Source organism: Mus pahari, chromosome 12 (assembly GCF_900095145.1).
Source record: "Mus pahari chromosome 12, PAHARI_EIJ_v1.1, whole genome shotgun sequence".
NCBI classification, from domain to species: Eukaryota; Metazoa; Chordata; class Mammalia; order Rodentia; family Muridae; genus Mus; species Mus pahari.
Genome location: NC_034601.1, coordinates 29681910 through 29706998, shown reverse-complemented (window position 1 = coordinate 29706998; position 25089 = coordinate 29681910). Strand labels below are relative to the sequence as shown.

Below are 25089 nucleotides of genomic sequence, written 5' to 3'. Positions count from 1 at the left end.
CTGAATCTGGGGCGAGGATTAACTCAAGCTAAGAGGTTAGATCCTAAGAACTTCCCAGATAGAGATGTTATTAGGCAGTAGAACAAATTACCGAGGCAGAAAGAGGAAGCTTTCGGAAACTGGCTTAGTAGAGGCACAATTGCTGGATAACTACGTAATATTGTAAATAATTGCAAAGCACAGAGCGGGATGGAGGTCACTGCACTGGTGATAAAGGCTGGGCTTCGAGCCCGGGGTCTGACACCAAACTCTGCGCTCTGGAAGACTGGCACGGCCGCCGAGTAAAGCATTCTTCTAGGGACGTCCTCACCACGTCGGGCGCGCCGCAGTTACTGGTTTTATTTTTTTTTTTCCAGTACCTTCCTAAATCCCCCTCGCCTCTCGCCACCCCACATCATCAGCATCAGGTCCGCAGCCCTCACCTGGCCCGGCCGAGATCCGGACCTGACCATTTCTCTCAGCCTCAGAAGAGCCCAGACGTAGGGAAACGAATACTTGAGGAAAAAAGAATTAACCGCCGAGACCTCCGGACCTCCCTTGTCCCGCCCCCTGAGCTTCCGCTTCCGGGAAGGAGGCTGCGGAACGCCGCGCCTCATAGCCTCCTTGGCGCTAAAGGTTTTCCTTCGGGCTGGGACCAGGAGCCCTGGGCGTGCGCAACTGACTCCGCGTGCTCCAGCTTGCCACGCCCAGGAGGAGAGTGGGAGAGGCCAACAGACGGCCCGGGGGGCGGGGCGGACACGGGGGCGGGGCTCGGGCGGGGCCTAGCGGGAGGGGCGGGGCTAGGAATTCCATGGCTTTGCAGCACCCATTTCAAACTGCTTGAAGTGGGAACCAGGGCCCGCCAGCCCATTGGGTAAAGGACTACCGCTGGATTTCAGAAGCTTTGTGTACTGTTTTAAGTGTATTTGCTCTTGAGAGTCAATAGAAATCTAACCTGAACAGTGTTCCATGGTTGGGATTTTGGGTTTATTAAGTGCATGGTTTGGCTGCCTACTTTTTCTATCGAGATAATTGCTGTTGATAAAGGATGGCAGTATTTTTTACCACTGATAGCAGCACTAAATAGAGAATGGTGTTTGAGACACTATATTTGGGATTGTTTTAAATCAAGTTGTAGAGAAATTAACCTGGTTGACTCTTCTTTCTGTGGTAAGATGGCTACCTTTATAAAAAGGGTTGCGTTGATTTTAAAACCCTGGGACCTGTAGAGACTTAGTGGATAAGAGCAGCTCTTGCCCTTGCAAAGGACCCAGGTTGGGTACCCACAGACAGTGGGCCACAGCCACGTGACTCCAATTTCAGAAGATCTAGTGCTCCCTTCTGCCTCCTCAGTCATACAAGTAGTACTCACACTTGCATACGACATTTTAAAGAAGGATGTGTATGTATACACACACACACACACACACACACACGCACAGGCACACACACACACACACACATGCACACACACATATTTGAGACACCTTTTCTTACCACATAATTTTGCCTGGCCTGAAACTTACAATGTATCTGAAATTCACAAAGACCCTCCTGTTTTTCCCTACCTAATGCTGGTGCTAAAGGTGTATGCTATCACACCCTACTTAAATAAATCTTTTTTAAAAAATGAATTTAAATGAGGCTGGAGAGATGGCTCAGTGGTTAAGAGCATTGACTGCTCTTCCAGAGAGGTTCTGAGTTCAATTTCCAGCAACCACATGGTGGCTCACAACCATCTGTAATGGGATCCGATCCCCTCTTCTGGTGTGTCTGAAGACAGCTACAGTGTCATATACATTAAATAAATAAATAAATGAATAATTCTTTTGAAACGAGTTAAAATGTAGTTAAAGAGATGGATGGCTCATAACTTCAGAGCACTAGATACAACTGCAGAGGGTCTGGGTTCAATTCCCAGCACCAACATGGCGGCTCACAACCATCTATAACTTCAGTTCCAGGGACTCCAATGCTCTTTTCTGGCCTCTGGTCACCGGCATGTAGTACACAGACCTACACACAAGGAAAACATCTATACATGTAAAAAAAAAATTAAAAATAAATAAAATAAAAATATATACATTATATAAATAAAATTATATTACATGCATATACACACACACATATATACATATTCCACAAGTAAAATCTTCCTATCTGTATAGGAAACCCTCCAAGTGGAGGGATTTTAGTATTTGTTGTGCTGGCCACAAGGCAGCATGTTCCCCAGGATACCTATGAATGCCACCTAAAACAAATCTTAAATCTTACTTAAAACGATGAGGTGAAGGCTTTGCAATTTATTTTTAGTAGCTCTATTGGGGTTCTCCAGTATGAACTTCATAGGTGGCAACCTTAGGCCTCAATTTCAAATTTCAAAAGGCTGACCATACCTAAATGACCTTGAAACTCTCCTTTCTTTCCCCATCCTTCTGGTAAGTGTTTACCTGAAATCAAAGATGCTTCCCTTTCTCTTTCTTTATAAGTTTGTGTGTGTGTGTGTGTGTGTGTGTGTGTGTGTATGTGTGTGTGTGTATGTGTGTGTGTGTATGTATATGTGTGTATGTGTATATGTGTATATGTGTGTATGTGTGTGTATGTGTATATGTGTGTGTATATGTGTATGTGTGGGTATGTGTGTGTGTATATGTGTATGTGTGTGTGTTTGTGTGTGTGTGTGTGTGTGTGTGTGTGTGTGTGTGTGTGTGTGTGTGTGTGTGTATGTGTGTGTGTGTATGTATATGTGTGTATGTGTATATGTGTATATGTGTGTATGTGTGTGTATGTGTATATGTGTGTGTATATGTGTATGTGTGTGTGTTTGTGTGTATGTGTGTGTGTCCCTGTATGGGTTTGTGCACATGAGCGCAAGGCCTCCAGAGGCCATTGGATCCTGGTGGGGACACGGAGCTTCTTGTAATCACGAGGACTGAGAATATTCAGCATGCAGGGGTGTCTCCCCAATGGAGGAGATAAAAAAAAAAACATAAAACAAAAAAAAAAACAAAAAAACATTTATTTCATCCTGAAAGCCAGGAGTGGGTTTTGTTAACGGCCTGGCCTGGTAAGCTCTTTGTTGCCAATGGAGTAGCTCTCACCCAGTCCCCAGCATGACTGTCCCAGACTCTTCTCCCTAGGCCATTACCCATCCTTAGGGGAGGTCACATGTACTCTATGGCCTTGTTGACCTCTATGCTGCGGGTCAGAGACCACACTAGATTCTAGGCCCTTTAGCTATAGAACCCACCCTCACAGTCACACGTACTCTGTAAAGGAGTTTCTGTCTGGTCACACCTTTATTGTGTGCCTGAAGTTGGACTGATTGGATCAATTGTTGCCTGGAAACCTTTTCCCACATCGTGCTATGTTATAAACATGCTGACAGTGAGCTACCTGGTATTAGAGTCCCCGAAGTCTGATTCAGATTGACCAAGTCAGTCTGCACTGGGTTCTCATTCTTACCTCTTCCCTTCCTGACGTGATCCCTCAGGGACCCTCTGAGGACCTCCTGGAGCTAGAGTTACAGGTGGCTGTGTATCTCCTGAGGTCGGTGTTGGAGACTGAACTCAGGTCTTCTGATAGAGCCGGAAGTGCTCTTAATCACAATGACATCTCTCTCCTTCCCCAGAGATGGTTTTTAAATTTGATTTTCTTAAACATTGCTTTCTTAATTAGTACATACTTATATTTTGAATATATGTAAAAAGAAAAAAAAAAGAAAGGAAAGACAAGTCACCTATAATCCATGTGACTCTTTGGTGTGTTTCCTTCCAGATTTTTTTTCTATGTGAATATTCATCTATAAATATACTTTGGGTATGTATTACCATTTTCTCTTAGTAGCACATTAGCATTTCCCTATTAATACACAATTATAAAATGGTTGTGCAGTGTTCCACTAGTCTTCCCTTTTGCTTTTTTCTATTTTTGGCTTGTTACTTGACATTATAAATAAAGCAGTAGGGAGAGTCGTGAAAGCGAATTTGGAGAGGGAAGAAGAATATTTTTCTTTCCGTTTTCATGCTTTGATTTTAATTTTTTATCATTTAAGAATGTAATAGATGCTGCCAGGCGTGGTGGCACATGCCTTTAATCCCAGCACTTGGGAGGCAGAGGCAGGTGAATTTCTGAGTTCGAGGCCAGCCTGGTCTACAGAGTGAGTTCCAGGACAGCCAAGCTGTAAACAGAGAAACCCTGTCTTGAACAATCAAAAAAAAAAAAAATAAAATAAAAAGAATGTAATAGATGCATATAATATATGTTGATCAGACCTATCTGCCACTTCCCCTCCCAGCTCTCCCAGGACTCCCTCTTAATACATCCCAACTTCATGTCATGTATTGATAGATATAGATATCTAGATATCCCACCAAGTCCAGTTAGTGCTGTCTCCATGCACATAGATGTAGGGCCATCCATCTGAGCACAGGCAACCTCCCAGTGGCCACACCCTCAACGGAGAAGGATTCTCCCTCTCAACCATTTCTTCTGTGAGCCCATCCTTTATGCACAGTGGAATTTTGACTGGTTTGGTCCTGTTCAGCTATTGTGAGTTCCTGTCCTGTCCAAAACCACATCCTTTACACCTTCTCTTCCTGATACTCCCTGGGCATGAAGAGCAGTGAAGAGGGCTGATACGGATGCTCCATTTAGGGTTATAACCTATAGGTAATAACATTTAGGTACCACATCAGAGAGACCATCTGTGAGCTCATTTATTCTAAACACCCTGACTGTTACGGGTCTTACCATTAGCTACTGCAAAAAGAAGCTTCTCTGACCAAGGTTGAGAATACCACAGACCTCTAGGAATAAAGGTTCCCATAAATACTCAGAAGAATTTGACAGCACAATCGTTTAGCAGAACAGCAGTAGATTTCCCCTATACAGCTTATGAACTTGCCAGCCAAGGGCTTTTCAGGCTCACAGTACCGAGTTTTGAATTTCGTTCTGTGCAGCAGGCCTCAAATCCAATTAGAAAGCGGTTGGTTATTCACAGTCTATTGTGCCCGTGGCCACATCTTGCTGGTGAGAGATGGAACCTGACCTAACAGGCTGGTTTCCAGGTTACCACCCTCCCACCTCCCCCCCAACCCCCCCTCCTCCACCCCCCCCCCCCCCCCTCCCGCCAAAAAAGCCTGAGCCTAGCTCCAGTTTCCAGGCTACCTCCCAACAAGACCTGCATCTCCAGGTTACACAGGCACACGCGCAGCATCTAGCACCAGTCTCTAGATTATTCCCCCAACAAATCTGTACCCCCAGGTTACAAGCCCACCCCTGCCTAACAACCACCAATCAAGAGGAAAGCAGAAGTTAAATTTATGATTTGGCTCCCAGCACCAGCCAATTAGGCTAAAGGCCACAGTACCCGCCCCCCAATTAGATCCTTGCTAGGCTAGAAACTCTCACCCTTCACTTGCTATTTTCTGTAAAACCTTGCCCCAATGTGTGTTTGGCGCTTTTCTCCACCCGAACCCGTCCTGTTAGTCAAGTCCCAAGCTCGACCTTGTGAATAGAGAGAGACCCTCTTGTGGTTGTATCCAATCGGATCCTGACAGGTCGTTCAGGATTCACGAACGTTTCACTGGCAGGTCAAAACAGAGGGGCATTCTAAGCATACAGATCGCATATATTGCGTGAAAAAAGACTAGACTGTGGCTGAATGTAGACATGGGGAAGGAAGACGTAAGGGTCAGACTGTGAATGTTAAGGCTTTGGGTTACTATTCCAAAGCAAAGGTGACAGGTAAAGGTTTCTGCAGGGATCTTCAAACTGAGTGAAGTTCACTAAGATGACAGTGAACAGTGATACAGGAGTCTCCAGTCTGCAGCACTTAGCCGAATCCTGTCAGCTGCTTGTTTTTTGCTTGTCTGTCTGTTTCCTTTTTTTTGGAGACGGGGTGGGGGTGTGGGGAAGGTTTGAAAGATAAACCCCCAAAGACCCAAAGCCTGAAGGTTGAAATTCTGACGTCCCCAACTGTAATTCTATTTAGGGGACAGGGAAAGGCTATTTAAGAGAGGTGTGCTGATTTGGGGAAATGGATAAGTGAGTTTGGAGTTGTACATTGGATAATTGTATCCTTTCTGATGCAATAAATATCTAGACACTTGTGGAGCATCGCTTGGGAGTATCAGTGAGGGAGTTCCCAGAAGTGCTCAGTGTGGGACCTCTGAGTAGAGAGGGCAGGAAGAGCGCATGCTCAATGTCGGTGGGCATCATCCAGTGCTGGAGCAGTCAGGATCGGTTTTCCAATCATCTACATCTGCTTTCCTGCGACTGTAGATGAACTGAGTCGTCGAAGAGACTCCGCGTCCTTCAAAGCTTAAACCATTTCATACCTCAGTCTCTATGGTGTACTCAGCGTTTGGGGGTGGGGAGGCAAACATGGATGTGAGTCCTATCCCCAACCTCCAATTTTTGCCTTTCTTGTCTCAGGGACCAACCCGTAAGTAAGGCTGACATCACTCAATGTCGTCCTCCAGCTTCAGGTCTTGTTTAGTCAACAAGAAGAGCCAGCTGAAGACAGAAGAGAAGGGGGGTTGAGGTGTATTGATCCGTCTGAGTTCCTGAGCTCTAATAAAATATTATTTGGGGAGTAAAAGTGATAATCGTTTGCTAGTTCCTGTGTTCCTCAACATTCCTTTGCCCATGGCTCTGTAAAGCTTCTTCTATTTAAAAACTGGGATATCTTCTGTTCCTATCCAGAAAAGACTGACTAAAATCTACGTTCAGTATGAGGACATTGGGAAGGATGGGGAAGAGGTGTAACAGGGAAGGATGAAAAGGATACATTTGAAAGAACATAGGAGGTAAAATGGTCCGGACTTGACCGTAGGTTGGGGAAAGCAAGGGGTGAATATTATCATTGCTTCTGTTTTGTGCGTTTTCTTCAGGGACAATTGACTATAGGGAAGCTTACGGTCTCGTTGTCACTGCCCCCACCCCCCGATATTTTGTTGTGGAAGAATGACAAACAGGATGCCTCTAGGGGCACGTTGAACTTTGGAGTGATTCCACAGTGGACTGGGTCAGTGACTGGTAGGCGTGTGAATCTGGAACTTGGCGAAGATGTGGGCTAAGACGTCTCCTTCGACTGAAAGCTTCGAAGTTTGCTCTCAGATTAGCTCAAGAAAAGCTTGCCTTCCACCTCTCTCCTGCTCCTGAATTCGAGGTTGTGTGCCCCCAAGCTAATATGGGACCACACCAATTCTCATTGTCATCATCGTACTGTTTTGTTTGTAAGCCTAGCCTTTAGAGACTGAGCCATCTCTCCAGCCCCACAGTCATAATCTTATGCCTGGCTTTATGTCAGCATCCTCAAGTAGAATTTCCCATCTGTGAATGCAGAGGCTTTGCCTTATTCAGTGAAAATCTCGGTTGTCTAGTGAAATGCCTTGCATGTGGTAGGAATTTAAAAATCATTCAAGTAAATAAGTTCATAAATTATTTGGGGGGGATGCCTATGGTAATCTGGGGCTGCCAGCTGCCTGAATGCCCAAGATTCAGGGCCACTCAGAGCCAGTCCTGGTAGCCTGACATGGAAGTTTTAGTTCCTCTTCTAATTTGAGTGTATGGCTCTACCTTTTCTATTCAGTCTTTTTATAACTCAGCTGATTGGACCAATGACTTTCCAAATAATTCATCTCTGAAGGGCAAACGTTTCTGTTCATGTTTGACCATGTTCCAAGAGAAAACTAAAGTTGCACGTATATGAAGGTCTGAATTTAAAACACAGGTTTAAAGCCAGATATAAGAATCAAAAGCAAGAGGCTGTGCATAATGTCACTTGCTGGGTGCATGATGAGCTCACTTGGGCTTGGAAAGACTTGAGAATTATTCTGCTGCCTTCCCCCAAGGCATTTGGTGCTTTTTGAAACCATTTCCAACCCAAAGTTTTTTTGACCTTTACAACTTTAAGACTCACTAAAAGCTTTGTAAGGTTTTCCCTCAGGAAAAAAAATGCTAATGTGTACATTTCTGCAACATACTTGCACAGAATATCATCAGAGGCAGAACCACTCCAAGAATTTCAGGTTAAGATTCTTCTAACCTAATTCAAAACCAGCTGTGCAGACTCAAGAGTCCAGCTCCTGTTGCTTAACAAGGCCATCCTGGAAGTTCTTAGCTACCGAGGGATGGTAGGCGGAGAGTTCCACAATTGGATGGCATTGAGGATGGCAGATCATGAAACACAGTAAAACAGAATAAAGCCATGGTTTTGCATTTTCTGCCAAAGCTTTAAATGTATCTGCAGCCTTCACTGTAATCAAAATAGCTTAATTTAGAGGGGGATAAAAAAGGAACCCACTTCTTTTTTCTTTATAAACTCCTGAGTTTATTGCTTCCTGAATTCTTTATTTTATTTTATTTTATTTTATTTTTTCTTTTTAAGGGAGAACCACACACCATCTGCTCTGAGGATCTTCAGTTGACAGCTTGGCCGGGGTCATGCTAGGATTCAGAAATTGCTGAGTGTGAAAGGGGCCTGAGGGATGGGTCCGAGGAGGGCATTGGCGGCAAGGATCAAGAGTTTCCTTGGAATAATCTCAACACAAGCAGTTCGGGCGAGGGTGGTGGGGTCACGTGTGAATTTTAATACAGCTCCTTGTCAGTCACACCTTGCCCTGCAGGCAACCTCTGGGACTTGCGTCAGACCCATGGAGAAGCAGGAACAGTGGTCAAACATTAAAACTTCATCAAAGTCTCTGTAAAAAGCCTAGTGTAGATTCTGGTGGCTGCTTGCGTGTACCTGTGACTTCCTGCCTCAGAGTTATTTTCTGTCACAAAAGGAACAAGCCTGAACGAAAGACCACGGGGAAAAAAGTTTTAGACCAGTGGTTCTAAGGCCCCATTGGGGGTGGGGGTCACATATCACATAACTACATATCACTTATGTTATGATTCACAACAGTAAACTACAGTTATGAAGTAGCAATGACAATACCTTTACAGTCGGAGGTCGCCATAACATGAGGAACTGTATATTAAAGGGTCGTGGCATTGGGAAGGTTGAGAACCACTGCTTTAGACAGTAGCAGAAGTCTGGTGAGGAAACTGCCTTTAACAACAATAGGCAAAGAGCTTCTTCACTCCCCAGACTAGTAAACCTGCATTGGTTTGTCCCACATTGTCTCGTAGAAGTTCCCTTTAGAACGGGGATCCAAGGCTAATAGGCTAGATAACACCCTTTCTTTCCACAACTGCCTTACTCTGTCATCTCCCCATCCCTAGGATTGTCTGCCCTAAAGTAAACCCAGGGGAATTTTGGAATCCTTACTGAGGGTAGGGGGTCCTATACATGGCCCATCACTGAGCATATGAGAAAGACAACACAATTTAAGAGTCACATGGACCTGGATTCAAATCCTTTTTCTGTGACCTTAAAAAAAAATCCTTTTTCTGTGACCTTGTTCTAAGACAGTTTCCTCATCTATAACATTGGATAATGGCACAGAGTTCGTACAGTTCGACTCAAAGAAAAAAAATGAAACTGTACTTAAGTGTTTCCCATAGGCTTATGTATGTGGTAAATGCTGAATAATTATTGGTTATTATTATTGTATTCAAATGTCATTGTGACCCAATACTTGAGATAAGCAACTTGGAGGACGAAAGGTAAATCTTGGTTCACAGTATCTGTTCACAGGGCTGGTGAGATGGCTCAGTGGGTAAGAGCACCCGACTGCTCTTCCGAAAGTCCGGAGTTCAAATCCCAGCAACCACATGGTGGCTCATAACCATCTGTAAAAAGATCTGACGCCCTCTTCTGGAGTGTCAGAAGACAGCTACAGTGTACTTACATATAATAAATAAATAAATCATAAAAAAAAAAAAGTATCTGTTCAGTCCCCAGTTGGTGGTCCTATTTGGGGAAATTTGGGGAAATGGGATGGGGTGCAACTTTGCTAGAAGGACATCAGTGGGGACCCACTTCCTTAAGTTGCTTTTGGCCATGGTGTTTTATTACAGCAAGAGGAAAGTGACTAATACATACAGCATAGCATTGGAGGCCAGAGCTGTATAGCCCCTGTGGTGATGCTAACGGTGAATGATTCAGACTTGTTGAAGGTCATGATTCTGGTGAGTGTTGTTGGTTTAGTAAAATAGCAAATAGGAGGGAAATGGTAGATACCAAATGTTATCTGAGAAATTCAACAACTAGCATTCGGGAGACAGCTCAGTGGGGAAGCCATCTTCTGCCTCACAAGGGCGAAGTCCTGAATATGGATACATAGAATCCACAGAAAGCTAGATGAGACTGCATACATTTGTAATCCCAGTGTTTCTACAGAGAGGCAGGGGCAGGGCATGCCAGGAAAATCTCGTGGGCCAGGTAGCCTGGCAGCAAACAAGATACTCCCCATTTCAAACAGAGGGGCCAGGAGTTAAGACAGATTCCCTGACAGGCCAGCAAGGACAGGGGCCATGACTAATAAAGACAAGTTCTGACTTGGATGGCTTCTTCCTCACCCTGGGAGCTGAGACAAAAGCCTGGCAGCTTAAAACAAAGGCCTTACAGGCGTCTTCTTCTGCCAATAGGCCCCGGGTGATGGACTGACTCAAGTTCAAGGTGGGATCAGGATAAGTCTACATAACAGTTGTGGGCCAATACGCCATCCTAGCTTTCTTTCAGCAGACCAACTCTAAGCTAGCAGAGGAAAACCTTTCAAAACCAAAAACAAGCAAAAACAAGCAACAACAACAACAATCGGAAAACCAAACTCCAGCCTATAGGGAGAAGCTCGGTTTCCCGTTTCCCTAGTTGGCCCTGACTAGCAGGGTCTTTCTGTGTTTCCTCACCCTTTGGAGGTGTTCAACTGCTGATTTTGTTACTGTTAGTAAGTGTTAGAGATTTCTTTGTTGCACTTGAAACTTTCCTGTTTAACTGGCAGAGAAAGCAAACCTCATTAAAAAAAAAAAAGAAAAACCCTAGACTGTAACAAAACCAGGTGAAAGGCAAGACTGACACCCCAGGTTGTTCCCTATCACACCACACACACACACACACACACACACACACACACACACACACACACACACACACTTTTTAAATTTTAAGTTTTTAAATTATTCACTTTATGTCCAGCTCACTGCTCCCCTCCCTGTCACCCCCTCCCACAATCCTTCCCTTCTCCCCTCTCCCCTTCTCCTCTGAGTGGGTGGGGGCCCCCTGGGGTATTTCCCCCACCCTGACACTTCAAGTCTCTGTGAGCCTAGGCCCTTCCTCTCCCACTGAGGCCAGACAAGGCAGCTCAGGTAGAAGAACATATCCCACAGACAGGCAACAGCTTTTGGGATAACCCCCACTCCAGTTGTTCTGGACCCACATGATGACCAAGCTGCATATCTGCTACATATGTGTGGGGAGGTCTAGGACCAACCCATGTATGTATGTTCTTTGGTTGGTGGTTCAGACTCTGAGAGCCTCAAGAGTCCAGGTTAGTTGACTCTGTTGGTCTTCCTGTAGAGTTCCTATCCCCTTAAAGGCCATAATCCTTCTTCCTACTCTTCCATAAGAGTCCCCAGCCTCCATCCACTGTTTGGCTGTGCATACTTTTTTAAAAGAGCAACAGTGCAACAATGATGTTATCAATCACTTTGTCTCAACTGATGCCAACAGTGCCATCAGTAACTTCTTGTCTGTGTACTAATCCACACACTTTAATGGGTGAAATTTCAGTCTTAATTCTAGGATCATGCTCAAGGCTACCAAGACTCTGTTTCTGTTTTCAGTCTGTTTCCCCAAGTGTAAAAAGGCCCTTTTCTCTTTATGAACATAACAGTTACTTTGATTTTGGGTCCGGAAGGCAAGCAGGCTTAGTTGTGTGGCCACTGTCTTTCCACCCCCTGCAAGTACACAGGTGAGCATTTCTGCTCTGGGAGAAACCAAGGATCCATGATGACTTTGCACCACAATCTTCCTTTACCTTAAACGCTAACAGATACATTTCTCCCTAGTTTATGTAGAAATATATGTGGATACAAACTAATGTGGCTCACTTGATCTTGAGAACAATGAGGAGGCTAAGGAAATAAGTCAGGATTGAAGCGCCTGCCATGTGAGCATGCGAATCTGAGCTCAGATCCTCAGAACGAAGGACTAGCACAATTTGTACTCTGGTTTATTCAAGCAAGCAAGCGAGCAAAGGACACCAAATTGGGATGGGTGGGCAGACTGGAGGTGAATCTGAAAGGAACAGGGGGATGGATATTCTCTAATTGATAAAAAATATTCTCTTTCAAAAGGCCAGCCACAGTTATGGGGTTGGGGTTAGGGGATGGGGGATGGAGTGGGCAAAAAGGGGGTTGGGGCTGTGCAGAAACAGGCAGATGTTTGGAGATCCCAGCACTCAGGAGGCAGGAGGTTCTGTGTAAGTTCAAGCTAGTGCCATCTACATAGTGTTCCTGGTGGATCAGTAAGACAAAGGGAGACCCTGCTTTAAAACAGAAAAGGGAGAAGAGCAGACACAAAGCAAGTGAAGAGCTGGAGAGAGAACGAAGAAGATTCTATTGGGACATCCTCTGGCCTACACAATGCATACACGTGCGCACACACACACAAACACACACACACACACACACACGTTCACATACTCTAATAACTGCAGCCTGTTCATTTTCTATTTCCTTCCATGAAGAAACTGCCTTAAGAGTGTGTCAGGAGGACTTGCTCTCTCTAGGGAGGGGATATTCATTGAAGGAATATATCACATACATAATGTTTCACAAGAATCTATTGAAATGGCTCTTTTGAAATATTAATTTCTGAACCATCCTATTCGTCCTTCTCAGGGTTCCTTAAAGCAACTTACATTCATACCCTGGTGTTAGCCTGGAGCTTTCTAAGGGAAGAACTCAGATACGGCTTAGCTATGAATGCCTGGAAGTCGTTCCCCCCCCTCCCTGGTTTCCACCTAGGATGCCCAGTTTAACGAAATCAACTAAGCAACTGTGCGAATTTTTGTTATTTATCTGAGAGTCAAATTCAGTTTGGTGTCTTGACTTATGTCTGGCAACCTTGTACGTCAATAAAAGTCAATAATAAATAAGGATGAATTCATTACGGACAAAAGGAGGAGCAAAGGAGTGAAAGCCACACCCAGCAATCACCAAGCCTCATCGCCTGCCAGCCCGCATCCCACATTTTAAATCCAGCCTGGCTTTGACTCCACATGTGTGTATTGTAGCCCACATGTGTGTATTGTAGCCAAGTTTTGCCGGCCACTTTTGCACCACGTGCAAGTATCTTGTCCCCACTGCTTTAAATATGAATTCCACATGCTCCTGGCTAATTGTTTATTTGTACCAGTTGTAAAAGAAAATTGACTTTAGATGGTGCATGGAGTTCAGCTATTCTGAAGTACAGCCACCTCTGTATCTTCCTTTAAAATCGCCAAAATTGTGCTTTTATTCCAGCCGAACCCTAGGGTTTTGAGTAAAGTCATTCACCTTGATTAAGCCATCAGGACCAATTCTGTTTGGAAAAGCAGATATCTGGAATTAGTTTGGTTAACAATCAACTTAAAATATACATCATATACTTATATATGTGTGTATCACACCAAGTTAATTTCACTCCTCCTATCCCAAAGAAACCTTTTGTTTGTTTGTTTGTTTGTTTGTTTCTGTATACAGGGTTTCTCTATATAGCTCTGGCTTTCCTGGAACTCACTCTCTAGACCAGGCTGGCCTCTAACTCAGAAATCCACCTGCCTCTGCCTCAGCCTCCCAAGTGCTGGGATTAAAGGCATGTGCCACCACTGCCTGGCTTGAAACCTTTTTTAAAAAATAAAAAAAAAAAAATTTTTATTGTAGTGTGTGTGTAATGTATGTGTGAGGCCAGAGGACAACTTTGTGGAGATGGTTCTCTGTCTATGGTGCTTTGCATGAGAATGGACCCCAGAGACTCATATATTTGAGCATTTGGTCCTCAGTTGGTAGAATTGTTTAGGAAAATACCATGTCAGGGGGCTGAAGAGATGGCTCTGGCAGGTGCACATTGCTCTTGCAGAGGGTCTGAATTCAGTTCCTAGCACCTGTGTTGGTTGGCTCATAACCACCTGTAACTCCAGCTTCAAGGGCTCTGACATCTTTGACCTCCAAGGGCACCAGCACTCATGAGTGCACTATCTACATCATCATTAAAAAACTAATAAATCTTTAAGTTTAAAGAATGCCTTCTTGTAAAGAAAAATATCTTGTCAACGATGTGCTTAATAATTCAACCTACTCGGGCCATGCCAGCTCAGCCACACAGTACACATTACACTTTTGTATCGAAGTTCAAAAAATTGAAATTTAGCTTCTACTGAACCGAAATGCTTTTGCATCGTTATAGAAGTAAAAAAAACTGTAGCTGAAGCTATTGTCTGACAGGGACTGTCAGCAGCGGCCTCACTCTGGACCACCTAGATCCACAGCCCAGTGCACCATTGCTTCCCATCTGAGAGGTTACTCACACTTCCTGTTCAATGTAGTTTAACATCCTGCTAACATGGGATGAAGAGATTTCCCCATCCACTTCAGCGATATACGTGTACAGAAACTGGAAGGTACTGAAAGGAATCCGGGGTGGTCCTCCATCATGGTCACAGGATAAAACTTCACACACTATCTTGAGAGTTTTGGCAATGGTCTAGAAAACCATAAAACAGAAGGAGAAAGTCACTCTTCCAGGCTAGGTTCCCTGAGATCAGTTTAGACTCGAGGAAAAACAAAACAAAATTATTCCTTAGGAGTGAGGAGGGCCCACAAGCCTAGAGAGCTGAACATATGTCAATCAATTCATTCTAAACATACTGGCCAGCTATATCGTCCCCTTCTCTCCTGGAGGAAATTCAATTAATAAACTGCTAAACACGTTAAGATGTTTGTTAATTACAATAACCACTTCAAAGGAGAACTGATTTTTTTTTCACCCTACAAAATTAGCACTATCTTGGACCAGTAAGATGGCTCAGTGAGAAAAGGTGCCAGGCACACAAGCCTGATGACTCTAGATTTACTCTCTGGAACCACATGTTGAAAGGGTTACAGAATTAACACGCCTTCCCAATAGGAGATCACTCAGAGGACGTAGAGACTAATACAGGAAACAACTTTTAATCATAGCACAAGTATAGTCCTGGTTAATGCACAGAACAGAGCTCCCCAGAAATCTCCGTCAGCTTATGCGGTTTTGTGGCCCCGAGTTACAATGTGAGTAATAAAACATGTTCCATGTTTTAGTTATGTTTGAAGAATAGGGAGATTTACAATGTAAAATCTTATTATAGATATCTCAAGACAGAGCAGGCTGCTGTCCCCGGGCATCTGTCAGCCAGGGTCACCCTGCCTGCCTGGCACAAGCGTGCTTTCCCTGACAAGAGAACCATGGCCCTCCTTTAACTAACTCTGTTCTGTGTAACTTAGTATCCCCTAAGCAAGTTTAGTAGATCCTTCATAACATCAACTTATTATTCCCAGTTTTTCCTATATTAAAAAAGAGAACCAATTCTTGAAAACTGTTCTTTGACTCTATGCACATACACACACACACACACATGCATGGTAAGTAAATGAAAAAAAAAAAAGAAATTAGAAAATTTTCTTATACTTGAGGCAAAGCCATAACAGGGGAGAAGAGGTAAGAGAAGTATACTGTCTCTAGAAAGACGGAGTCCCATAAAATCAAAAATGTTTCTTTATGGGGAATCCAGATTAAGTAAAATCATCTAATATATATATCACTGTTCTGGTTAGTTCTTCTTGTCAACTTCACACAACCTAGAGTTATCTGGAAGGGGAAACCTCATTAGAAACATTGTCTTGATCAGATTGGCCTGTGGGCATGTCTATCTTTATGACTAACTGATATAGGTGGGCCTAGCCCACTGTGGGTGGCACCATCCTTACTTAGGTGGGGAGGTCCTGGACTGTATAAGAAAGCTATTAGCCAAAGCTATGGAGTTAGCAGCATTCCTCCATGGTTTCTGCTTGAGCACCTGCCTTTACTTCACTCAATGATGAACTGTGACATGGAAGTATAAGGTGATATAGATCTTTCCCTCCCCAAATTGACTTTGGTCAGAGTTTTATCACAGCATCAGAAAAAAAAAATGACTTACACACCCTCCAGGGGTCAGTCAAGAATTAGTCCTGAGTAGAGAGAGCTAAGTATGCTGGGGTAATTAAGCCGCTGCTCTATGTCCTCTTGTGACTGGCCAGGGAAGTCTCCTTCATTGGCAACTTTGTGGACATTCAGCTGTCACCCCCTCCTTGGATATGATGACTGTCTACATGGTCCTTTTTTTACTGAGAGGCCTAAGAGGATGTGAGTAAATTTAGCTCATCTTCCTAGAGGCCGTTTTACTGAATGGCAGTGATTTTAAATGTCTTTTGCCCTAATGTATTACTATTCATTTTGAATTGGTATTTAAACTTTATTTCCATTTAAGAAACATTTTATGAAATAGGATCTTCAATGTACAATTGTTTAAAAAACGTCAGCCACGAGATGTAAATAATAATAATAATAATAATAATAATAATAATAATAATAATAATTGAGGTTTGTGATTTTGTAAAAGGTCAGTTTTCTGGAGCTCCAGGAAAACAAACATTATAGAGATGTGTGTATGTGTGTGTGTCTGTGTGTGTGTGTGTGTGTGTGTGTGTGTGTGTGATAGGAGGGGAAGGCCTAAGTGTGTGATAAGATCAACACAGAAGTGGTTTGGAGGATATTTGCAAGCATAAGTGTGTGTGCTGAGCTGCCTAATTCTGCCCACAGCATTTCCTACTTCTCTAAAGTATTTCTACCGCCTGCTTCATTACGCTGTCCTCTTCTTAAGGCGCTGTTGTAGGATGAACCACCCTCCCCTCAAGTTCTTATACCGCAGTACTGGGAGATCTTTTGGGTTCAGACTCCATTTTACAGAACCTGACCTAAGGTTGAACTGGAATTAACAAACTGGCACCTAGCACCAGTTTCCAGGTCACTCCCCAACAAATCTTCACCTCCAGGTTACAAGTCTGCTCCTGGCTTCCTAACAACCACTAACCAACAGAAAAGCAGAAGTTAAGTTTATGGTTTGGCTCCCAGCACCAGCCAATTATGTTAAAGGCCATAAAAAGGCCTCCAATCAAATGTGTGCCAGGCTAGAAACCCCCTGGCTTGCTTGCTTGCTTGCCTCTATAAATGCTTGCCTGAAACTAGGCTTGGGGCTCCGCCTTCCCGGCCTGCTGTCAGGATTGGCATGGAGCCCAAGCTGGAACTTGTAATAAAGAGACCCTAATGCGATTGCATTGGAATTGGCTCCTTGGTGGTCTTTTGGGGTTCACGAATGCTTCCTGGCACAGCAGTCCTAAGTCCTAGAATCTGAGACTTTGACTTAAAGACTTAATAGGAATGAATAAGATGGTGCACACCTGCGATTGCAGCACTCAGGAGGCTGAGGCAGGAGGATGGACAATTCAAGGCCATCCTATTAGAAAACCAAACCAAATCAAAATGTCACTCACCATAAATGGTAATAAAAGCTAATTAAGTCGAAGTGGAATGATTAGGACAGACCTTAATTCAGCATGCCTTGTGGGCAAAGTTTGGTGAGGAGACCTGAGCTGTACAAACTCAGGCTGACACAGAAGGAAGCTCCTCCTACATCAGCAGAGGCGGCCTCAACTCTGGCCTCCAGAGCCGTTAGACAGTATGGTTCTGTTGTGTAAACCACCTAGCGTGTAGTTAGTTGATAACACAGCCCTTGCAGACCATGACGTACCTTTGACCTTAAATATTTAGTGATTATTCATATGTGCCTTTAGATTCTAGTGTCCACATACTTAGAAAAATATTTTATTTCATTTTCAGCTATTGTCTATGTATCTGTGTGTGTGTGCCTATGAGGTCAGAAGACCCTTCTAACAGGAGCAAAACTGGCTTTTCCATAAAAGACCAGAGCTTGCTTGCAAAACAAGGAGAAAAGTCTACTAGACTGGTCTACAAGGGTATATGGGTTAAATAGAACGCAAGCCCTCTCCACATGGTGACACCTTGACTGAGTTTGCTTGGGCTTCTATAATAATGTGTCTTAGACTCAGGAATTCAATACAAATCAGAAACCCATTGCTCACAGTTCTGAAGGTGAAGTTCAAGATCAAGGGCTGACAATGGCCTATTCTTCACAGATGGAATATCTCACTGTCTTCTCACATGGTGGGAGGGGCAAACAGCCTCCTTCAACCCCCCGTTTATAAGACTCCTTAGTCCTCATGCCTGAGGATTGCACTCTCGTGACAGAAGGTCCCATTCATACTACCATCTCCTTGGGACTTAGAATTTCAATATATGAGTTCAGGTAAGGCAAGCTGTCTGCTTGCAGCGCTGACCTGCCCCACGATTAAGCTCCTATGACACAAGCCGGTGTAGGCACTGGTTCCTGCATCCAACCGCACTTTTGGTACACAGACTATTCTTCCAGGATGAGCTTGCCTCCGGGTATTCTTTGATGGAATGATGTGGGCATAAGGCTGTTTTGATGGAAGCAGATACGTAGGAGAGAATGACAGCTTGGTAGAGGTGAAGGGCTTTATAGAAAACTTGATCCAGCTTCCTCGTTTTGGAAGAGATGAAGAAAGAGGCAGCTCACCTCATGGCTGCCTCCCAGTTTGGGAGGCAGGCATATCAGAGAAAGCCTGCCAGGTACAGCACATGCAAACAGAAAAGGAGTCGGGATGTGGCTTTGCAAAGTCACCCAGGCCACTGCGAGCTATGGGGACACGATGATGACTCTTCACAGTGGTGAGAGGCTAGGAAGTGGACCAAAGCCAGGGGGCAGAGAGGACAATGCACAGAAAACGTCAGAGGGCCAGTACCAGGGAGACCTGGGGTGAGCCGGCGGGAGCATTATGATGCTTTGACCCATCCGAGAGTTGCAAAAGCTTACAAGCAGCAAGTGTCCGGACAGCAGCAGCCCAGTGAATCCCACTGGGTCCCAAGGACACCGGATTCCTCTGTCTCAGCCCTGTCCTAAAACAGATGCCACCTTGGGGGAGAGAAAGAGCGTGAAACCCAGAGGCAGGGTTTGCATGGAGGTGGCTTCCTTTGCTGCACCAATCTATGCTCCAAGATCGGATCAAATGTCATTATTTCCCTACTCTACCTTTTGAAGATGATCAAGGTCAGAATTAACTATAGATTAAATTACAAGATGCACCCACACACGAGAGAGAGAGAGAGAGAGAGAGAGAGAGAGAGACAGACAGACAGACAGACAGACAGACTCCCCACCCCCCCGAAAACGTCAGTCCTGTTTGACAGCTCACTTGCCCTGCTGTGTTTGCCTTGCCTCTCCTCCTTGGAGAACAGTGTATCATGTTCTTATGAAAGAAAATGGAAAAAAAAAAAACCAGCCACAAATAGTCTCCTCTTTCCTTCTCTCTGGAGAAATGATTATAATGCCAATTGCAGGGGAAACCCACGGGAAACTTTGGATTACAATATTTCTGCTAAATTTACACAGAAACAAAAAATGCCAGGTACATGTTCCGAAGACATTTGAAAAGCAAAACCAAGATCGTGCTTTGTCTGCGCCGTGTGATACAGGTCACTTTTCCATCCCCGTTGGCCTGAGCAGAGGCAGTGAGCTCCTTGCTGGCTTGTATGTGAATTCCAAGGCTGTAGCAAAGACTTGCTCTCCAAAGACGTGGCTGATCTGTTTCCATTCATTACTGGTGACTAAGAGGGGGGTTCACTTAGATGATACCTCAGTGTTAAATGCACATAAAAGCTGATTTCAGCATCCTTTCCTTTCAAAGCAGGAAAATGGCCTTTCCAATTTTCAAGCATGTCAAATTTGGAAAACGCCTGAATTAAGATGAGCTTACTTTCTCCGTGATTATGATTCTGGAAAGTTTCTCCTTCTCCTGTTCCTTTAACATTGTTTGAAAAGATAATCTTGCTCTCTTTTTTTTTCTGAGGCATATGCCCACTCGTGCTTACCAGTGGTTTTCGATGAGGCTGAACACCCCTGGTACCTTCTCTACCAATATAGCTTCTAGGTATCTAGACCCCAAAAGTAATCAAATCTTATCCCACAGCTTCAGGTCATCGACGACGTGGCAAGGCAGAGTGAAAAATTAATCTGAGGGCAATGGCTGAGAGTCACAAACAATCCAAAGCCAAATTGGCCAGCTTTTGGCAGAACCTGATAGTAGCCATCCCTCCTTGCTGGACCTGGAAATGACCTTCATTTAGAGAGCAGAAGGGGGCATGAAAGGCAGATAGATGTTTTTGCTTCACTTTGCTTTTATCATCTGAGAAAGCTGAGTGGGTGCAGATAGATTGTCCTTCCAGGCCCAGAGAAAAATGATGGGGCATTTCAAAGTTTGGTTTTGGTATACCTAAGAACTGGATCTGAAGCCCCTCCCCTCCCCTCCCAGTCTCTGTCTACTTCTGAGCCACCCACCGCCCTCTATCCACTGTCACACAACACAAGAAAGCTCACTTACAACTCCAAGAGAGCTACAAGCAAGGGCTAAAAACTTCAGCCACTCGATCTCCTCTGTGAAGCGACCCACGTTCATCACACTGTTAAACAGGTCCGTGGGGAGATTCAGCACCTTCCACATCTGGGCCAGCTCATCTGCGTGGATGATCAGTCTGCCAGCAACCTTCGGGACAAGGAACACACAAAACGCACATGAGTTCTCCCAGCACAAGGAGGGGAACTGGGAGCTAGAGAGAGCCAGGGAATTCCATTTGACAATTGTCTTTGTGATGCTGTGATGTAGTTTAATATTTTTAAACCCCAGATGTCAGAATTATGGTAGAGAGATCCATGTATAGTCCATTTCATTTCTCTTTTTCTATAAGATTTATTTATTATTACATCTAAGTACACTGTAGCTATCTTCAGACACTCCAGAAGAGGGCGTCAGATCTCATTACGGATGGTTGTGAGCCACCATGTGGTTGCTGGCATTTGAACTCAGGACCTTTGGAAGAGCAGTCTGTGCTCTCAACCCCTGAGCCATCTCTCCAGCCCCCATTTCATTTCTTATGATGCCTTTATGGTCTCTAGTTTTGTTCTTAGGTTGTCCCCGGAAGGCGGATGGGACATTAGAGGCTGGCTGAGACTCCTCCCCTAGAGTGCTCATTGTGCTCTGTATTGAATCTCATGTGCTTCCCTCCTGTCTCTGCATGAGCAACATGTGGCACCCCATGGCTGACCTTAGGGTTTAGGATAGGTATCTAACATTGTTTGGTCCCAGGACCTCGAGAGGTTTGCTGGGTTCACTCCACAGAAGTCTCGGCAGTTAAAGAGTGAAGGGGACTGATGGATTCCCCTTAGCATGCATTAGGATGCAGTGAGGGTGTGGGTACCCCATTAAGGTTTCAACACACTGCCAAGGCCTCTGAGCCCAAGGTTGAGTGTGCCCCGAATCACCCAAGTCTCCCCTATCCTGTATCCTAATGTGGGGCACCATGCCAGCTCAACTGTATCCCAACAACTGGCCAAAGCACAGATTTTTCTCAAATCAGTTCATCTTTTCTCATTCACTAGCTAATGTGTGGAGGGTTTTCCTGGAAGGGTGTGCTGCTTTTACACCAGTCTGCGGTAGACCTCTCATGGTCTGGCTCTGTTAACGTGATGCCAACACCCTTTAAGACAGGTGTTATGCATTACACTGAACCTCTGGGTAGCCTTTGAGATCTGGGGGAGGAGGGGGAATCTGTGATGACCCCAGAACAGCTCAAGGATTCAGTCTCTTCCACACAGATTCCCGTTTCTCTGAAGGAAGAGTCACTTTTTGGCCAGGACTTAAGCTTTTGGGGGCCGGGTGGGGTGGCGCACGCCTTTAATCCCAGCACTCGGGAGGCAGAGGGAGAGGCAGGCAGATTTCTGAGTTCGAGGCCAGCCTGGTCTACAGAGTGAGTTCCAGGACAGCCAGTGCTATACAGAGAAACCCTGTCTCGAAAAACAAAACAAAACAAAAAAGCTTTTGGAGGCAGTGCTAATGGACAGCAGCCTGGCTGGCGATCAAATGGCCCTGATGTAACTGCTCAGTTTCCACAGCATCTCTAGCGCCCCTTACCCAAACAGCATCTCTAGCGCCCCTTACCCAAACAGCATCTCTAGAGCCCCTTACCCAAACAGCATCTCTAGAGCCCCTTACCCAAACAGCATCTCTAGTGCCCCTTACCCAAACAGCATCTCTAGAGCCCCTTACCCAAACAGCATCTCTAGAGCCCCTTACCCAAACAGCATCTCTAGAGCCCCTTACCCCCCTTACCCGAGAATGCAGGACCTTCAGCAGCTCGGGTGTCAGCTCAGCCCAGTTGGACAAAGGAATTTGTTCAGACCTCTCTCTCACTGGAGGAATCTCTCCACGGGACATAGCCCCGAAATATCTGCAAGAGAAGGGGTGGGGCATAGAGGAGATTCCCAGGCTTTAGTGGCCTCTGGATACTTATGAATTTATTTTCCTTTTTTTTTTTTTTTTTTTTTTTGGCTGAGTAGATAAAAGAACAGTATTTAGCTATGTTTGGTTTGTTTGCAAATGGGAAAGTCTGATTGTGTTATTTCCACTTTAAGGAATGAAGAGTGCTCAGGGTATAAAAAGGTTTTATTTTTTTCTAAGAATAATAAACAGCCAATGAAGCTTAGCACGTAATTACTGCAGCATATTCAGTCACAACCCCATCCCTTCTTAGTCTTTTTCTTTTCTTTTAGATGTATTTATTTATTTTATGTATATGAGTACACTGTAGCTGTCTTCAGACACGTCAGAAGAGGGCACCAGATCCCAATACAGATGGTTGTGAGCCACTGTGTGGTTGCTGGGAATTGAACTCAGGACCTCTGGAAGAGCAATTAGTGCTCTTAACCACGGAGCCATCTCTCCAGCCCTGGTGTTTTATTTGCATAGACAGACCGAGAGATACTAGGATATGCATAGGATATCCATTCATGTGGCTCTGGCAGACGTGAGGACCATGATTATGTGAAGATAAGAGCAGATAGCACGGTTCCTGGGGGGAGTGGGAAAGGGTTTCTGGCTTGAGGTAATGAGAGGCCTGTGTGGGGCTTGAGCAAGGAGAAGAAAGGCTGGTAAGGCCCTCAGGAAGGCCCGGGAGGAGAGGCGTGGCAAGGAAGAGGCGGCATAAGTTGATAATAGTGCCGCCTATGAAGCAGTCCCGTTCTTTCTTCCCTCAGAATTTTCAGTTAGATATGCCTGCTGTGTGCTACTGCCTTGTGGGGTGGACTCTGTTTAGGGGTGATGTGAAAGATAGGTAAAACCCTTTATCAAGATTGGCATGATAAGCGTGAGCAATATGATGCCGGGGTGTCTCCACCCAAAGTTGCTGACTTCTGCCCCTTCGTCACCAGGTAGTGTAAAACATGGGGGGAAAGGGGTGTTGTTCTCCAGAAGCCCATTTTAGGGTCAGTCTACACGACAGCGCTAACTACTGCCCTTTTCTGAGACACAAAGCAAACAGAACTAAAGAGACAGGAATCAGAACATGTACCTTCCGGTCTGTGGCTGGAGGTCCTCAGTGGGACCGGCTGTAGAAAGACTTTGACACTTTTGACTCAGTACACTAGCGCTCTCTGTAGACAGACCGGTGTCTGGGTGAGAGTGGTACAGCGGGGCACCCAGACTGGGATGTGGCCTGACCTTACAATCAGATTGGGGTGGGGTGGGGGAGGGGATTTAAAGCGGGGACAGCAACACTACAGCACCCCATCACACAGAAGTGCCTGGGTGGGATACGTGACACTCTCCGAACAAGCTTTGGAGTTGTTGGTATAGTTGGTTAGAGAATGAAGCCACAGCCATGGATTCATTCCTCTGTATCTTTGCATTCTATTTTCGAGTGAATGATTCCATGGTGACAGTTTTACGGATTTCGATGGCCCTGCTGATGGCAGGGAGCTGGCTTCTTGGATGGGACATAGGGGAGGAAATTATTGCATGTGATGAACTAAATACCTATTTTATCTCGGAGATACTCGGTGGTGTCCCATCTGCTAGAACACAAGATTGTAAGCCACAGAAAACGATCCAGTAAGTGCCTTTGATGTCTAAACTGGATAGAGCGTGTTCTCAAGTCATGCCGTTTCTCACTGCAGTTGAAGTACAAACTGATCTTGCACGGATGTCTAAAAAATTTATAGCACATCATACACTACGGAGCAAGCAGGTTACCACGGTGGGAAAGTTTCCCTCCATAAATGTCAGGGACAATATTGAGAAATGTCACTTTTCTTACGATAATGCAGCAGTACAAGAACATTAAAATGCGGTTTTAAGCAATCATATGGCATAAAACAAAATCTGTCCTACTATGCCAAAGGAAATTAGCCTTCTGACGTTGAAGTCCAATCTTAGAGGTAATGCACACAATTCAAGATAGAAAACGACACAGGATTCATGACTAGGCAAAGCAACTCCATTTAGACTGGGCTCCTTTCCTTCCATTCTAAAAAGCTTCCTTCTGGCTCAGCCTAGATGTCTCCACCACCTGCTGAGGTTCTCTTTCGTTAACCCCTCCCCTCTACAGTCTGAGGTGTCTTTTCACAGAGACACTGCTAAGGAAGTAATCATCCAGCAATAGAAACATCTAGAAAAGGCCCCAGTAAGGTCTTGTTAGCTCGCACCCCCCTGCACCAAGCCAGGCTGTCGACTTTCCAGCAGGCACGTGTGTCTAAGAAGCAATTTCATAGTTGAGAGGCTTTCTATGTAAAGGCGCTGCGGTGAAGTCGGCACCTGTTGTGCAAGCTCACCCACTGAGCAGTCTCTAGGGGCCCTTCACGGAGCCAGTGTGCTACAAGCACACCATAGAGCGACTTGACATCCTCAGTTCTACAGCCGGTCCCAGAAAGCCTTGTGACCTCGGACATCTTCATGCAGACGGAAAAGATCAGTTTTTTGTTTGTTTGTTTGTTTGTTTTTTTAAATCAATTAAAAAAGAATTTTCTCCCCAAAGACTGGGTGCAAATTGTCTTTAGTCTTGCCCAAGTATGTGTTTCCACAACCATGAAGGAAGGTGTATTATTAATCAGGGGAAACCAGCTTGGAGAGATCTTCTTCTCCTCCTCCTCCTCCTCCTCCTCCTCCTCCTCCTCC

General features: G+C 44.8%; 2 protein-coding genes across 3 annotated transcripts in view; both read right to left on the bottom strand.

Moving 5' to 3' along the window:
• Ccdc14 (coiled-coil domain containing 14) overlaps positions 1 to 630 on the bottom strand; it is a 33408-nt gene extending 32778 nt beyond the window's left edge. Inside the window, exon 1 of the mRNA XM_021209649.1 lies at positions 423 to 630. Within this exon, the coding sequence (XP_021065308.1) occupies positions 423 to 596 (174 nt within the window). The 5' untranslated portion in view covers positions 597 to 630. The remainder of the gene's footprint in view (positions 1 to 422) is intronic.
• A 12634-nt stretch (positions 631 to 13264) lies between these two features.
• Positions 13265 to 25089, bottom strand: part of Ropn1 (rhophilin associated tail protein 1) — a 34429-nt gene continuing 22604 nt past the window's right edge. The window contains exons 3-6 of one of the 2 annotated variants that reach the window (XM_021209818.1): positions 22252 to 22369; positions 20467 to 20628; positions 14442 to 14617; positions 13265 to 13456 (exon numbers count right to left, since the gene is read on the bottom strand). In XM_021209818.1, coding sequence (XP_021065477.1) covers positions 13390 to 13456; positions 14442 to 14617; positions 20467 to 20628; positions 22252 to 22369 — 523 coding nt within the window. In that variant the 3' untranslated portion in view covers positions 13265 to 13389. The remainder of the gene's footprint in view (positions 13457 to 14441; positions 14618 to 20466; positions 20629 to 22251; positions 22370 to 25089) is intronic. The other variant, XM_029544727.1, reaches the window with a different exon arrangement.